This window comes from Chanodichthys erythropterus, chromosome 13, assembly GCF_024489055.1.
Source record: "Chanodichthys erythropterus isolate Z2021 chromosome 13, ASM2448905v1, whole genome shotgun sequence".
Taxonomy (NCBI): Eukaryota; Metazoa; Chordata; class Actinopteri; order Cypriniformes; family Xenocyprididae; genus Chanodichthys; species Chanodichthys erythropterus.
The window spans coordinates 43,547,825-43,564,296 of record NC_090233.1 but is presented as its reverse complement, the minus strand read 5'-3'; the positions used below and the strand labels follow the sequence as shown (position 1 = coordinate 43,564,296).

The 16,472-nt window shown below is 36.4% G+C and overlaps 1 protein-coding gene across 5 annotated transcripts in view; it reads left to right on the top strand.

Annotated features, from left to right (window-relative positions):
* Window positions 1-16,472, top strand: part of slc4a4a (solute carrier family 4 member 4a) — a 65,469-nt gene that overhangs the window by 39,580 nt on the left and 9,417 nt on the right. For all 5 annotated transcript variants that reach the window (XM_067408097.1, XM_067408096.1, XM_067408098.1 and 2 more), the window contains 8 exons: window positions 2,737-2,813; window positions 6,994-7,151; window positions 7,271-7,358; window positions 7,922-8,076; window positions 9,674-9,787; window positions 11,163-11,337; window positions 13,210-13,343; window positions 14,469-14,740. In XM_067408097.1, coding sequence (XP_067264198.1) covers window positions 2,737-2,813; window positions 6,994-7,151; window positions 7,271-7,358; window positions 7,922-8,076; window positions 9,674-9,787; window positions 11,163-11,337; window positions 13,210-13,343; window positions 14,469-14,740 — 1,173 coding nt within the window. The remainder of the gene's footprint in view (window positions 1-2,736; window positions 2,814-6,993; window positions 7,152-7,270; window positions 7,359-7,921; window positions 8,077-9,673; window positions 9,788-11,162; window positions 11,338-13,209; window positions 13,344-14,468; window positions 14,741-16,472) is intronic.

Sequence of the window (16,472 nt, the reverse complement as noted above, 5' to 3'; positions counted from 1 at the left end):
TATAACTTAGAGAACAACATTTTCAGTTTTACTCAAATTAGGGTGATGCAAAAATGAGTACACCCCACTGAAAGTCTCTGGAGCAAAGCTAAATTTTAGACTACAAATATCTAATTTAACAAGAATTCAACCACAGGTGAGTCTAATTATTCATTACACAGGTGTCCAGCAGACAGTTGACTATAAAAGGGTGTTAAAACCCCTTCCCATTTCATGCTGTCAGCAATGGCACCACATGGAAGAGAAATATCACAAGACCCGAGAAAGAAAATAATTTCTTTACACCAGAAAGGTGAAGGCTACAAGAAGATCAGCAAAGCTTTACTTATCAGTCAGAATACTGTAGCAAAAGTGGTAAAAAAATTTAAAAGAGATGGAACTGAAACCATCTCACAGAGATGTCCAGGTCATCCACAGAAGTTAACACCTCCACAGGAGCGTCTTCTGATGAGAAGGGTTGAAGAAAATCGGCACGCAAGTTCACTGCACTTATCTAAAGTAGAAAGCCAAACTGGGGTGACTATTTCCTGTGACACAATGCGACGTACGCTGCAGAGGAATGGCATGCATGGGTGTCGTCCACGAAAGAAGCATCTTCTAAAACCCAGCCACAAAAAAGCCTGCCTAGAGTTTGCCAGGGCCCATGCTGACAAAGATGAAGACCACTGGGACTCTATACTCTGGAATGATGAGACCAAGATAAATGTTTTTGGAACTGATTGCTTCAAAACTGTATGGCTTTGCAAAGGTGAGGAATACACAGAAAAATACATTGATGGCATCATGAATTCACAGATGTACTGCTCTATACTGAAAGAGAAGATGCTACCATCACTCCGTGCCCTTGGTTGTCATGCACTTTTCCAACATGACAATGATCCTAAACACACACCTAAGGCCACTGTTGGATTTCTGAAGAAGAAAAGGGTGAAAGTGATTCAGTGGCTCCTGATCTGAACCCAATCGAACACCTTTGGGGAATTCTGAAGAGACAAGTTGAGCATCACTCTCCATCCAGCATCCAGTCTCTAAAAGAGGACCTTCTTGAAGAATGGAATAAGATAGATGTTGCAAAATGTCGCCAACTTGTTCATTCCACTTGGTGCTGTCATTAAAATTCATGGAGGCCATACAAAGTACTAGATGCAGTAGTTTTTGTTGTGGGGTGTACTCATTTTTGCATCACCCTAATTTGAGTAAAACTGAAATGTGTAATCTAAGTTATATTATTAACCTTACTTTCATGATATAAGTTAAACAGATGTTATATTAAACTTAGTCTTGTCAACATTTTGGAAATTGTTTTGTGTTCATTGAGATGTTTAAAATGTTACTTTTCAAAGGGAGTGTACTCGTTTACACTGAGCACTGTATATTAATAAATATCCTGATGCATCTAAGCTTTATTATGGCAGTGAATGGGACCAACTAGTATGAAGCTCAAGAAAGTGTAAAATATATAGCAAAATGTATAGCTTCCACCAGACCACCTTCCATATTCAGCTTAAACAAAGTTTGTCGTATATTATGCTTTTTTTGTTTGTAATTTTAATATGGAAGGTAAGTGTAAGCGTTTTGAACGGCAAGAGTTTTACACTTTTTTTCGTAATTTGGATACGGAAGGCGGTCTGGCGAAAGCTAGATATTTTACTTGAGCTTCATACTGGTTGGTCCCATTCACTGCCATTATAAAGCTTGGATACATCGGGATATTTATTAATATAACTCCAATTGTGTTCATCAGAAAGAAGAAAGTCAGCGATGCTGTAGAAAATTCATTTTTGGTTCCTTAAAGAACCTTTTAGTCAACAGTTCTTAAAATAACCATTTTTTCCATTATCCAGAACCTGTTTTGCAATGGAAAGTTTTCATGCATGTTAAAGTTTTTTTTAACAGTGTATAAAATGACCCTTTTAACGTTTTTACCATGTTACCAAACTTTGTTGTTGAGTCCATCTGTATTTAGTCAGTCCTGTGTTCATTGTTATGTATTGTATTGTCATATCTAGACTTTCCCATTATGGTAATATTCACCCTTAATAGATTTCCAAGTCTTTTAATAATCACATTGGACTCATTTATGTGGAACTTTCCACTTCAGATCATCATATCATCATAACCATGACCTTTACTAATTAGCAGCTCTTATCAGATAATGTAAGATTTATGAAGGTGGATGTGAAATCTTTTTTTTTTATTTTATGTGTTTTTTTTGCTTCATAAGTAAAGCTTTTTCCCCATCTTTTGGCACCTTCTTTTTGGCTTCTTCTTTTGGCTGCATCAAACTGACATCTTAGTCATTATAGCACAAGAATCCTGGTCAGTAATAGTACTGGCTGGTTTTCAGTGACACTGGGAATACTTTGCTTCACTGTGCTTGTCCTGTTCTCCTGCAAATGCTTTTCACAGCATGACAATGATTTGGGCTCTGAAAGGTTAATAGTTAACCTTTCAGTTCATTCCTTTCTTTCCAGGCACATCACCTTTCCTAATTTATTGTAGTTTTAAAATCATTGGAATCCGACAGAGACTATAAAATATTCATATTCTGTAAATCCTTGTCAGTCCCATTGGTTCCCCATGGGTTTCATCTGACATGCAAGATGCTCTTGCTTATTCTGCATTTGGGTTACTCTGCTGACCTCTTTTAAACTTTTTTTTTTTTTTAAATAAAGGAACAGTGCCCTTTTAATTTGGGTCTTTTTCATTGAACCATTTTTTTCATAACTTTCTCAGGTAGCCCAACCACTACACATCGCAACTTGACATCAAGCAGCTTGAACGATATTTCAGACAAGCCAGAGAAAGACCAGGTGAGTTCAATTTCAAGATATACCTGTGTGTGTAAACCAGATGCCTTAAATAAATGCTGTTCTTCTAAACTTCACCAAAGAATCCTGAAAAAAAATGTATCAAGCTTTTCACAAAAACATGAAACAATACAACAGATTTTAACAATATTAAGAAATGTTTAATGAGCAGTAAATAAGTGTATTAGAATGAACAATATTGTAACAATATTTCTCAATATTACTGTTTTTTTTTTTTTGTTTTTTTTTACTTTATTTTTGATCAAATAAATGTCTTATTTAAGAGTCTTATTTTAAACATAAAATATATATAATATATTTCATAAATATAAAATAAAGACAGTATTTGGTATCCGCAATTGCAGTTTTGGTATCTGCAGTGTTTTTTTTTTTGTTGTTTTTTTTATTGTTTTCCTAGTGATAAAATAGGACATTGCAGTTACATGCACAGCAGAACAGAAGCAGTGGAGCATGTAACACAAGGGCATAGCTAGGAATTAGAGACCTCCATTCCTAATGGGAAGTTCTTGGTTTCTCATTGAGGGAGCACCAAGAGGTCATAAGGGTGGTGTCAATCTGTGACAAACCGTAAAAATTAACTCACTTCACAGAAGTTCACCTTAGAGGAATTGTAGAATCTTTCCTTTTTACGTGGGAATCCACCCCTTCTTGCTGAACGCAGCATTATTTGAAATAGCTGGCAAACTTTTGACATTGTTTCTATGCGAATATGATTACTGGAAGGCCTCAGCTGTTGACAGACTCTGAGGAGATGCCCCTTGCCCCTTTTGGCAGAGTGGGGATTGAGAGGCTGGTTGTGTGAGGTGGCCCAGAGACATGGACAGATTGCAATTGTAAGCACAGATTGAGGGGTGGCTCGGCTTTGTGTCATGCTCTGTGAAAGCCTTGTGGCTTGTCACTCTTTTTTATTTTTTATTTTTTGATGACATCATTCCTGCTTTCTGAGATTACATTCACAGAATCTGGAAATTAATGGTACCCAAAGGAAAATGAAGTATTTTGAGTGATTTGGTATGGTGGTTTAGAGCGATGAATCATTTTTCCCTTTTGTATAATAAATTGTTATTAATAATATATATAATATATATATATATTATATATATATATAATATATATATATATTATATATATATATATATTATATATATATATAATATATATATATAAATTGCTGTTCTAAATTGAGCTAACTTAATATCCATTTCCTAAGGCATCTTTCTGTAATGTAAGACATGAGTATCTTGCCTTTTTCCTCAGAGAGAGTGCCCTCCTAAGGAAGTACTATGAATTTATTAGTCTTTTAAGCCTTGACAAAAAGTTTTATTACATTTTATTAAGGGTGATGGGAATATGACAAATACAGTATGAAAAAATAGAAACCGTATTTAAATTGTAAATCATTTATTTAAACATATATTTGCAGAGATTTTGGTTGACAGACATCCATTTACATTAGCTCCAACAGGAAGCCATCAATTCCATGGCTTGACTACACAAAATACAGGCTGTCAGACTGTTGATGGATTGATGTAATAAAGCATTGCTTGCTCTAGCTGTGGGAGTAATCCAGTGTCAGAGATGATGATAAGCCTTTCCACGTTGCACATTACCTGCCAGAGAGCTGGACAGCTTCGGTAGAGATGTAATATTTGATTTGAATGGAAATTGATTGGGGTGTGTGATTGTATTGAAAGGTCAGAAGTTAGACTATTTTACCGCTTTGTATGATGTTGTATTCAGCATATTGTGCTGCTGAAGTGAATTAACTGATGGGACGTGACCATCTGCTGACCCTTCTTTGACTACATATTGCATTGAATGAAGCTCAGAGGTAAACATTCATATAAGTCTGAGAAAAACACTATGGGTTGTTTAAGGTGTGTCCTTCTAATACCTTAATCATCCCTTTACGCTCCTGTGGTAATGCTCTCTACAATCTGGCCTCAAGTTAACATCAGTGACATCACTCATCTCCATCTATGGCCATCGCTTCCTCACTTGTTTTTGTTTCATCCATGGTTAAGATCATTTTTATTACTCCATGGTGGCTTTGCTTTCTAAATTCCCAGATGATTAAGCACAAGTTGAATTAAGTTTCTATAAATGTTATTCCCACGAAGCAGGGATGATCATATTGGGCTGCCTTTTTTATCTCAGCCTGCTAGTAACACTGTGTGTTCACCTAAAATGTCTTAATTTAGTCACCCTCATGTTTCAAATGCATATTACACTATATTTCTTTAGTGTTACACAGGAAGGAGGCTTTAAAATTGCTCAAAAGTATCATGAAGTAGTTCATATGACTTGTGCACTATATTTATTATTCTGAAGCATTATTATATCTTTAATCAACAGACCACATTTATTCATTATGAACCAAAAATTAAGTTAAAGGATTAGTTCACTTTCAAATAAAATTTTCCTGATAATTTACTCACCCCCATGTCATCCAAGGTTGTCCATGTCCTTCTTTTTTCAGTCGAAAAGAAATTAAGGTTTTTGATGAAAACATTCCAGGATTATTCTCCTTATAGTGGATTTCAATGGCCTCCAAACGGTTGAAGGTCAAAATTACAGTTTCAGTGCAGCTTCAAAGGGCTTTAAACAATACCAGACGAGGAATAAGGGTCTTATCTAGCAAAACGATTGGTCATTTTCGGAAAAAATACAACTGAATATGCTTTATAAACACAAATGATCACCTTGCACGTGCTTCCGCTTTCTGTTTTCTTCAAAAAACTTACACCGTATGTCCTACGCCTTCCCTATTCTACTTACGGAAAAGGTGCTGCATTCGTTCCATAAGTAGAATAGCGAAGGCGTAGGACATACAGCGTATGTGATCATTTGTTTATATATAACATCTACATTTTATTTTAAAAATGACCAATGACATGGGGGTCAGTAAATTATCAGGAAAATTTTATTTGAAAGCGAACTAATGATTTAAGTCTTTATTTTTACCAAAAATTTGTCACTAGTGGACCAAATTCCAGAAAAAAGTTGACAGAATTTACATTAATGGGTGAACAACACCTTCACAACTGGTGATATAAAAGTTTATAAATTAAGTAATCTTGGCACATGGCCATCCCATTCATCACATTAATACAGTTGTTAACAAATCAGGATATGCACTCATTTTATCTGATAGCTATAATGCAGTGATAACTAGTGTTGGGGTCATTTTGCTATGGTGCAATGGAATAAAAGCAAATAAAAGACCTTCAAAACAGATGATCTGTGGTGTTGCTCATGAGTGACAGGTCTGTCTTGTCATGTGCTCAGGTGCTTCAGGTTAAATGTTTTCCATTGTGCTTGCTAGAAGTGTTCTTCTGTCAATTGTTAACTAAACTGCTTACTCTGCCTGTTAAATAAGAATTTCAGGGGGGAATGTTGTTGTTTATGTATTGGCAGTATACTGGGGAACTGGTTTATGAATGACTGACACTGGAACCTCATCTTCAGGGTATCAGCAGAGCTGTCTAATCTGATTTTTAAGCTTCCTAATTAACATATCAATGGATTTCTGTCATGTGTGCTAGTCTTACTATTAAAAAATAGTGAGTGTTTACATTTTTAGAAGTAGTAAACATATAAAAGTACTTTATATATGCAATAAGCTTGAGTGATTTTGAAATGGCACCTTTAGCTGTAAAAATGTGCAATAATGACCTTGGAGGCACCGGTTACAGTTGCTTAACAATTTATGGTTATGTGAGCAGGGTGTACTAATTATCTTTGGCTTGTAAATTTCACATTTGGCATGACCTCAAAGACTGAGCTGGCAGATGCCACTGCTTTGAAGTTGGCCTTCATTTTATCACTGGTAGGAACAACAACAGCCCATATAAATAAAATTAATTTAACAGTTCTTTATGCTGGTTACCAGTGGTTCCTCTGAGTTAAAAGCAAAAGAATGCAGGAGTCACAGTGGGCCTTTGCTGAACCCCTGAATGAACCACCAATCTTTGTAATTTCCATTAGTTGGACAGCTGTGGCTGTTGGATTCATCACATCTCGCCTCAGGAAAGTCTTGGCACAAAATGCCAACCGGACAATGTTTAATGAGGTCATGTGTTGGGCTTGATTTGTGCACTTTGATCATCAGTTTCTTCTTTCTTATCGAGCTTCATTAAAATACCATCCTGCATTTTTCCAGCTGAAGAACAAGTTTATGAAGAAGCTGCCCAGAGATGCTGAAGCTTCCAATGTTCTCGTTGGAGAAGTGGACTTCCTGGACAGTCCTTTTGTGGCCTTTGTGAGGCTGCAGCAGGCAGTCATGTTGGGGGCGCTGACTGAAGTGCCTGTGCCCACCAGGTATGACCCGCTTTCATACCACAAGGCCAAGGAGTGTTCACTTCAAAAAGAAGCTTTCATTAAATAAGTATGTTTTACATCAAGTGCACTAATATTTGTTATTGTCTTATTGTCCCCAGATTTCTGTTCATTCTGCTTGGACCCAAAGGCAAAGCCAAGTCATACCATGAAATTGGTAGAGCAATCGCTACCCTGATGTCTGATGAGGTGCATAGAGAGTCTAATCTTAGCCAAAAACTGATGTCCTGTTTTAGAATGCTAAATTTTGTTTTGTTCATTCTTGTTTGCTTATGAACAACTGCATTCTGTTATTGTACTGTTAAATATGTACTCTTGTAGTATGTGCTAATATTTTGAATCGGCTTCTATTTCTATATTTTCAGTTTTTATTTTAATTTTAGTTTAAGTTTTAGTAATTCTGTTATGGTTTTTGTCATTATTATTATCCGTTTTTAATATTACATTTTAGCTTTATTTCAGTTTTGGTTTTAATAATTTATCATTTCAGTTTTTCTCTCACATTTTGAGAGTATGGTACACAGATTTTAGACGTTACTCAAGGCCACTGTTCATCTCAAACACTCCAGTACAGTAAACTGCTGTATGAATAGGCCAATGCAATCGTCACATATTTGTTAATACATTTGTCAGTCCCAAACACTGACTGTGTGAACGTAGCCTGCATGGTCTGATGTGCCTGAAAGAAGAAAGAAAAAAAAATAGTTTTGCTTGGATTAGAGTTGGCCAGTAATCACCATTCTCTTATCAAGGTCTTCCATGAAATTGCGTACAAAGCCAAGGACAGACAAGATCTCCTTGCTGGCATTGATGAGTTTTTGGATGAGGTCATTGTCCTCCCTCCTGGAGAATGGGACCCTGCCATCAGGATAGAGCCTCCAAAATCCCTGCCATCCTCAGATAAAAGGTAATTGATGTATATCAGCCCGTAACTCTTTCTTTTGCTGTAGCCCCACCAATCTCACATCAAACTCTGTCAATGTACCTATTTTTACTCAAATGATGGTGAGCTATAATTTCTGAGCCTGTCCCTTAATATGTCAAATATATAGTTAGTCAGTTATTTAAGGGTTAAAGTAATTTCAGTTCAAGTTGTATAAATAAAATCGTTCTGTTACAAATGGCAAGTAGAAACTCTAAATGGGTGTATGTCCATTTTTATAAATAGCCAAACTCTTTAAGCATATACGGTTTGTTATATATGCCACACATGGTCAGGAAGTAGCTTCAAAGGCCAGCCAGCCAGGTCAGTGCGAACAAAGGCCATTCATTCTTTCATTCAGTGGGAAGGAGCAGAGCAGCGGTTAATTAGATGAAGTACGTCACCTCTCTTTGGCTTTAGGTGAAGTGACAGCAGGCTGCTGTTTTATCCTGCCACCTGAATCCATCCCAGCCCACATCAGCCGTAAAGCAGAGCTGTGTGCCCGCAGCATGCAGTCACACCAGCATCACACACAGTGTACACAACACAATACACACAGCAGTCCTCGTACATGCATTCACTGGTTGTTGAATGTAAATAACAGTCTGAACTGCTTCAGTTACTATCTATCTATCTATCTATCTATCTATCTATCTATCTATCTATCTATCTATCTATCTATCTATCTATCTATCTATCTATCTATCTATCTATCTATCTATCTATCTATCTATCTATCTATCTATCTATCTATCTATCTATCTATCTATCTATCTATCTATCTATCTCCATCCTTCCATCCTTCCATCCATCCATCCATCCATCCATCCATCCATCCATAACATTCGCTTGTTCTGTCTGCTATCCATCCATCATCCATCACTTTCGCTTGTTCTGTCTGCTATCCATCCATCCATCCATCCATCCATCCATCCATCCATCCATCCATCCATCCATCCATCCATCCATCCATCCATCCATCCATCCATCCATCCATCCATCCATCCATCCATTCGCTTGTTCTGTCTGTCATCTATCATTTTATCTATTGCTCAGTCCTTTTATTGCTTTATCTAGTGTCATGTTTTTTTCTATCTGTTTTTGTTTTATCTGTTGATCAACCATTTTATGTTTAATCATTCTATCTGTATTTCTCTTTTTTATCTGTTTATCATTTTATCTATTGTTTGATCATTTTATCAGTTTATCGTCCTTTCGTTCTCTGTCGTTTCTTGATTTAAATGATTATCATATCATATGGATGATTGAAGGAGTACTGTATTCATATATCATGGCATTTAGATTTGTAATTTGAAGAATACCATGGTTTTACCATGTATATCTTGTATTTTATTTCATATTTCACATTTGTATGGGCTACCAGTGTACAAACTTGCTGGATTTTTAGTCAAGGTAACTTCAGGCTGGGGGCTTTAAAATGACTTATAAAGAGCCCATGAGTGTGTCTTTTGTCATGTTTCTTTCTTCTGTTTTCTTTCCTCCTCTGTAACAGTTATTTCAGGACATTAATGACACAAAGTGTCTTGTTCAATAATCTCCATTTGTTTGTTATGTTGTCTAGAAAGAATATGTATGCTGGAGGGGACAGCACACAGATGAATGGAGACACGCCTCACAGCGGTGGACACGGGGGCGGGGGGCACGCAGTAGGCGATGAGCTGAAGAGGACGGGGAAGTGAGTTAATGTTTGTATAAATTCTTCTGAAGGAACAGATTATGTTCTCTGAACAGCATGGTTTAGTTCAGATAAAGGTTTGTTTGCCTCCTTTCTATATTACTAAAATTATCTTAATATTAGTCAAACACTGGAGTCAGCATGTGCTCTGTTTACAGATTACAGACTATTAACATTAGATTTTCTAGTACAGTACATTCCTACTGTAGGTTTTAGAAACATCTTGACCTTTGGCAAAGAACTGCCTTGTACTGTTAGTACCGCTTTTGCGCTACATTGATTTTTTGCTGTTAACAATTCCTAATACAAATAAACATGCTACTATTTAAAACATTACTTTGTTCATATAGGATTTAAAAGTCCAATAGTGAAATGTTTTAATTCCTATTTAATTGAGAATTTTTCTTTGCAAATTATATTGTCAGCAGTAGAATTAGTGTAAAAAGTAATTTTTTAATAATAATTAATAAAACATTTAATTTCTCTCACATTTTGAGAGTATGGTACACAGATTTTAGACGTTACTCAAGGCCACTGTTCATCTCAAACACTCCAGTACAGTAAACTGCTGTATGAATAGGCCAATGCAATCGTCACATATTTGTAAATACATTTGTCAGTCCCAAACACTGACTGTGTGAACGTAGCCTGCATGGTCTGATGTGCCTGAAAGAAGAAAGAAAAATAAAATTAGTTGTACTTGGATTAGTTGAATTGGATTGTGTAGGGAGAGTTGGCCAGTAATCACCATTCTCTTATCAAGGTCTTCCATGAAATTGCGTAGAAAGCCAAGGACAGACAAGATCTCCTAGCTGCTCCTTGTACTGTTAGTACCGTTTTTGCGCTACATAGTTAACAATTTATAATACAAATAAACATGCTACTATTTAAAACATTACTTTGTTCATATAGGATTTAAAAGTCCAATAGTGAAATGTTTTAATTCCTATTTAATTGAGAATTTTTCTTTGCAAATTATATTGTCAGCAGTAGAATTAGTGTAAAAAGTAATTTTTTAATAATAATTAATAAAATTAAAATGAATTTCAAAATGTTTTAGTATTTGGTGTATCCCCCTTTGCTTTTGATTACTGACCTTGAAATAGTATATAATAATAATAAAAAAAAATGTTCTTTGCATGTTATTACATTTATTTTTCAAAATCCTACATTTTTTTGTGATTATTGCATAGTTTATTTATTTCATATTTATTTCTTGGTTTAAATTTGAAATTGGATCCCAGATTTAAAGATTTTTAAACCCTTGAAACTGTTCAAAGTGAAAAAACATTTTTGAACAGAAGAAGGCAGAATAAAATAATCTATATATCACTACGAGTATAAGAATTAACGTGTATTATATTTTGTTTTTCAGGTTTTGTGGAGGCCTTATTCTTGATATCAAAAGAAAAGCCCCCTTTTTCTTCAGTGATTTCTATGATGCACTACACATCCAGTCTTTGTCTGCCATTCTTTTCATCTACCTGGGAACAGTAACCAATGCCATCACGTTTGGAGGATTGCTGGGCGATGCCACAGAGAACATGCAGGTGAAGATACAACTGCAAATCGTACGAAACTTCATGAGTTTCCGTATGTGCCATGTGCTCTCTTTGCCCGAGCCTTTCTAAATAAGAATCAGTCAAACCTTGTAAGAGATTACAATGTAATTCCTTCTGGGTCAATCTTTAACTGACGCATACTGGGAGCACCTTCTTCTCTACCCTCTTTTTGAAATGTTACTTCTAGTTCAAAGGTCATGTTGGTAAGTTTAAGTCTCACAGTTCATATATTTAGCTGTGATTGCTGAGATCTAATGCACACGTTGTTGGCTATTCAATATTTTAGCTTCGGAAAACCCCTCAGTATCTGTCAGCTAGCAAAGTGGTGCAATTTGGAGGGATCTATTTATTTATACACCGATCAGGCATAACATTATGACCACTGGCAGGTCAAGTGAATAACACTCTTCTTATCTCTTCATCATGGCACCTGTTAGTGAGTGGGATATATTAGGCAGCAAGTGAACATTTTGTCCTCAAAGTTTATGTGTTAGAAGCAGGAACAATGGGCAAGCGTAAGGATTTGAGCGAGTTTGACAAGGGCCAAATTATGATGGCTAGACAACTGGGTATCTGGGTATCAGAGTATCTCCAAAACTGCAGCTCTTGTGGGGTGTTCCCGGTCTGCAGTGGTCAGTATCTATCAAAAGTGGTTCAAGGAAGAAACGGTGGTAAACCGGTGACAGGATTCCCTGGTGGCTGTGGCCTCTTTCTTTTTAATGCGCCCTGCCACAAAGCAAAAATGGTTCAAGAATGGTTTGAGGAGCACAACAATGACTTTGAGGTGTTGACTTGGCCTCCAAAATTCCCAGATCTCAATCCAATCAAGCATCTGTGGGATGTGCTGAACAAAAAAGTCAGATCCAGGGAGGCTCCACCTCGCAACTTCCAGGACTTAAAGGATCTGCTGCTAACATCTTGGTGCCCGATACCACAGCAAACCTTCAGGGGTCTAGTGGAGTCCATGCCCCGATGGGTCAGGGCTGTTTTGGGAGCAAATGAGCAAACCACACAATATTGGGAAGGTGGTCATAATGTTATGCCTGATTGGTGTATATACATTATAACATGTATAAAATTAAATTAGGGAATTAATTAAGATGAGGACTACAGTGACTGTTCTGAGTAGTCTCTCCTTATTGATTCTATTTACGTCTAATGGTATTTCAGGACTATTTAAACCACAAACTGTTGTTTGTTATTTTACTCAACAAAAGGTCTAAATCCTTAATTAAGGTGTAGCAGGCTTTAGTCACAGTGTTTGATAAAGGTCAAAAGACAGATGCAGCAGTAAGAATATACCAAATTCACAGACATTCTCATTTGAATGGGATTAGGTTTCTCAGAGGGTGCCTGATTTAGCCATGAACTGGTCATTTTTACTAAGACTGTGTGAGAAAAACACAAACGTGATTGATTCACATGGGATTTAAATTGCAGAGCAAATTGTAACATGAAGTAACATCTGTTCAATGGCAGTTCATCACAACAGTTCTCACAAGCATTATTTCGGCAGGATTAGTCTTGATTTGTTTGGATTTCAGATATTAACAGGAGGTATGTGATTTCATATACTAATTAGGACAGGGCTAGTTGTTACTGAGGTGGGTAACATTAGGTAATTTGCTTTGTGAAATTATCTTTTTCAAATCTGTGCTTGTTTCTTCTCACACAACCTCAAAGTATGTCTGTGAACGATGATGAATTTCTCTTAACCTCCTCAGGGAAAGCTTGTCCCATCCAAACATGGATTTAAACACGCTTAAACAGACTTTCTTTACAGGGAACGTGATTGTGACTGAGCCTCGGTTGGGTTTTTCCATAACCCTTTGATTCTTCTTTATTGTGTCTTGGGTGAAGGGTGTGCTGGAGAGCTTTCTGGGTACAGCGGTCACTGGAGCCATCTTCTGTCTCCTGGCTGGACAGCCTTTGATCATTCTCAGCAGTACGGGACCAGTTCTGGTGTTTGAAAGGCTGCTCTTCAACTTCAGCAGGTGCTTGATCATTTTTGTTCACAATGTAATATCACAAACTGTGTGTTTTAAGCCCCTTTACGGGCAGCCAGATCCCTGACAATATTCAGGAAACATCTGATAATTCTTACATGAACACTTCTCAAAGGGTTCAGTTCACCCAAAAATTAAAATTCTGTTATTAATTACATCTTCGGGACACAAATTAAGATTTAATTTGCAGGGCTCACTGAGCCATCGGATTTTATCAAAAATATTTTAATTTGTCTTCCAAAGATTAACAAAGGCCTTACGGGTGTGGAACGACATGAGGGTGAGTAATTAATGACAGAATTTTCATTTTTGGGTGAACTAACCCTTTAACTGCATCCTGCAGTTCACTGTTCCTTAATCCTTCCCTGTTCTAACAGGCACTATTCTGAAAACTGTCTGAAACTTTGTATTACTAGCACTTCTTGTGTTAATTGCTAGTATTCCTCATTTGTAAGTCACTATGAATAAAAGCATCTGCTAAATACATAAATGTAAATGTAACATAATTACTGTATATACTGACTGATTTGGAATTAACTGAAGTTAAGATTCTGTAAATGAAGCTGAAGTTTTCAGTGCATAATGATTTCCAGTGCTGGTCATAGATACATACTGTTTTTGAAAGATTATTCTTCCAGGATGCATTAAATTGATCATATGTCACAGTATATTGATTTACTATGTTCCACATGTTTTTTTGTTTTGTTTTGTTTTGTTTTGTTTTGTTTTGTTTTGTTTTGTTTTTACTTTTAAGAGTACTGGAAAAAAAAAAAAAAAAAAAAATCAGTTTACACAGCAATATTAAGCAACACAGATGGTTTTAACACTGATAATAAATGATTTGATTGAGCATCAAATCAGCACATTAGAATAATTTCAATGTGCTGAAAATTCAGCTTTGCCACCAAAGGTATAAATTACATTTTAAAATATATTCAAGAATAAAAGTTATTTTGAATTGTAATTATATGTTTTGGTAAGAGACTTCTTTCAAAAACATCTTAAAAAACCTTACCGACCCTAAACTTTTGAATGGTAGTGTGCTTGTCATTGCTGTATGATTTGAAAGTGGGGGGACATGAGTTAATTTTCTTTTCATACAATTTTCTGCAGGGATAATGACTTTGACTACCTAGAGTTCCGTCTTTGGATCGGCCTGTGGTCGGCCTTCTTCTGTCTAGTCCTGGTGGCCACTGATGCCAGCTTCCTGGTGCAGTATTTCACCCGATTTACAGAGGAGGGCTTCTCGTCACTTATCAGCTTCATATTCATCTATGACGCTATCAAGAAGATGCTGAAGTTGGCCCATTATTACCCAATCAATCCAGACTATAAAATCGATTATGTCACGCAGTATGACTGCATGTGTATGGCGCCCACTGATGGTAAGACCTGGTACTTCTCTTTATCTGATGTTTTCTTTTTTTTTTGATATTTAGATCCAAATTAAACCTTTATTCATTTGCAAGTTTGAAATGTTTACTTTCACTTTAAATTACGCCTTCCTAAGCCTCCCACATGTCCACACCAGATGCAAGAAATGATGAGTGCTGACCAAACAGAAAAAAAAGACTACTGATGCATATGTAACATTATTTTGCTCACTGAAGCAAATATGATGTAGCACAAAGTGACCTTTTTTTCCACTTGGTTGGAATCCAAAAGGTGCTACTCTGAGCTCAAGTGCGCTGACCATACATTCATTCCTCTGCTTGACTGCTACCCAGTAGTTTGATTTTGCCTGAGTATGGATTGAAAGTTTATCGAAGATTGCTTAATCTGTACTGAAGCACAATAGTTTGTGTATGTCCGGCTTATGAGCCTTGTACAGCTGTTTTTGAAAGGTGTCCAGGTCTACATCTGGCAAATGATTTATAAATATGGCTGGCATAAATATTTAACTCTTCCTTTTGTTGTACTATTTCTGGTCTTCAAGTGATAATTCAGACCAACAGGATTGTTTTTGTCGTTAAATCCAAAACTCAGTACAAGGCCTGTAGCAATGAGCTACTAATATAAAGTCTAAGTCAAGTCTCAAGTCTTTTGTCAGAAATCCAAGTCAAGACTTTCGGTAATAATTTCTATACACTACAGGTTTGTTTCATAAATCTTGTAGAGTTTGTCTCTAATTCAGAGTCTCAGAGACAAAGTCTAATTCAAGCTTCAAGTCAGTAGTTTACAAGATTTAGTTTTCACATTAATTAATTGTTTACGAGTGTCAAGTCTCAAATCAATTGTTTACAAGCCAAGTCTCATGACTCGTGATACTTGTTTCCAAGTCTCAAGTCCCAAATGTCAAGTCAGTTGTATATAAGTCTAAGTCAATTTTCAAGTCAATTTTTTTTACAGATCTTAGGGCCTGTTTACACCTGGTCACTTCATGTGTATTTACTGATCTGATATATCAAAATGATTACATTTACACTTGGCCACATAAATGTGTCTCAACAAAACCGATATAAATCTTCAATTCCCACGCTATATACAGATTTAATAGGGGTGTTCCAAAGTTCAAGTTTGATGAACTCTTGACCTGCGAATTTGTATCACATGAAGATGTGTGACCAATAGAAGATTGCCGTGACCTCTAAGCTGAATTAAAAGAACGCAAACTTTAAATCTGCAGGACTGCAGTGTTGTCAAGTGGAGTAGATTGTGGCATCTTTTCTAAAAACATAATTCAACATAATACACCCAAAATGTAAAAGTATTCAAAGTAAGACGTCATATTTTACGACTGGTGCAGTGTCCGTAGGAATTTTGCTTGTTTAAAGTCTAGTGTTACCGCATTTATATTGGTGTGAAAGAATGTGTTAGTCAATTATCACACCGCTAAACAATGTCTCCGCTGGGGCTTTTTGATATGCATGCCGCTGAACAATTACAACACTTTCAGAAGTAATAAATTATTCACTTCTTTGTATCTGTGTGATATTTTGTGGCCTTGATGTTGACATTCACTTGTGGTTCACAGATGATAGACTTGTTTATTGTGCACGTGGCTCTGTATGTGTGTGTGGTGGTCTCAGTAGGAATGAAGGAGCAATCTAGGGGCGGATGTGGACGTGATGTGGTTTCGGGTTAATCTCCTCCATGCGTGTGGTGAATTAAGACCAT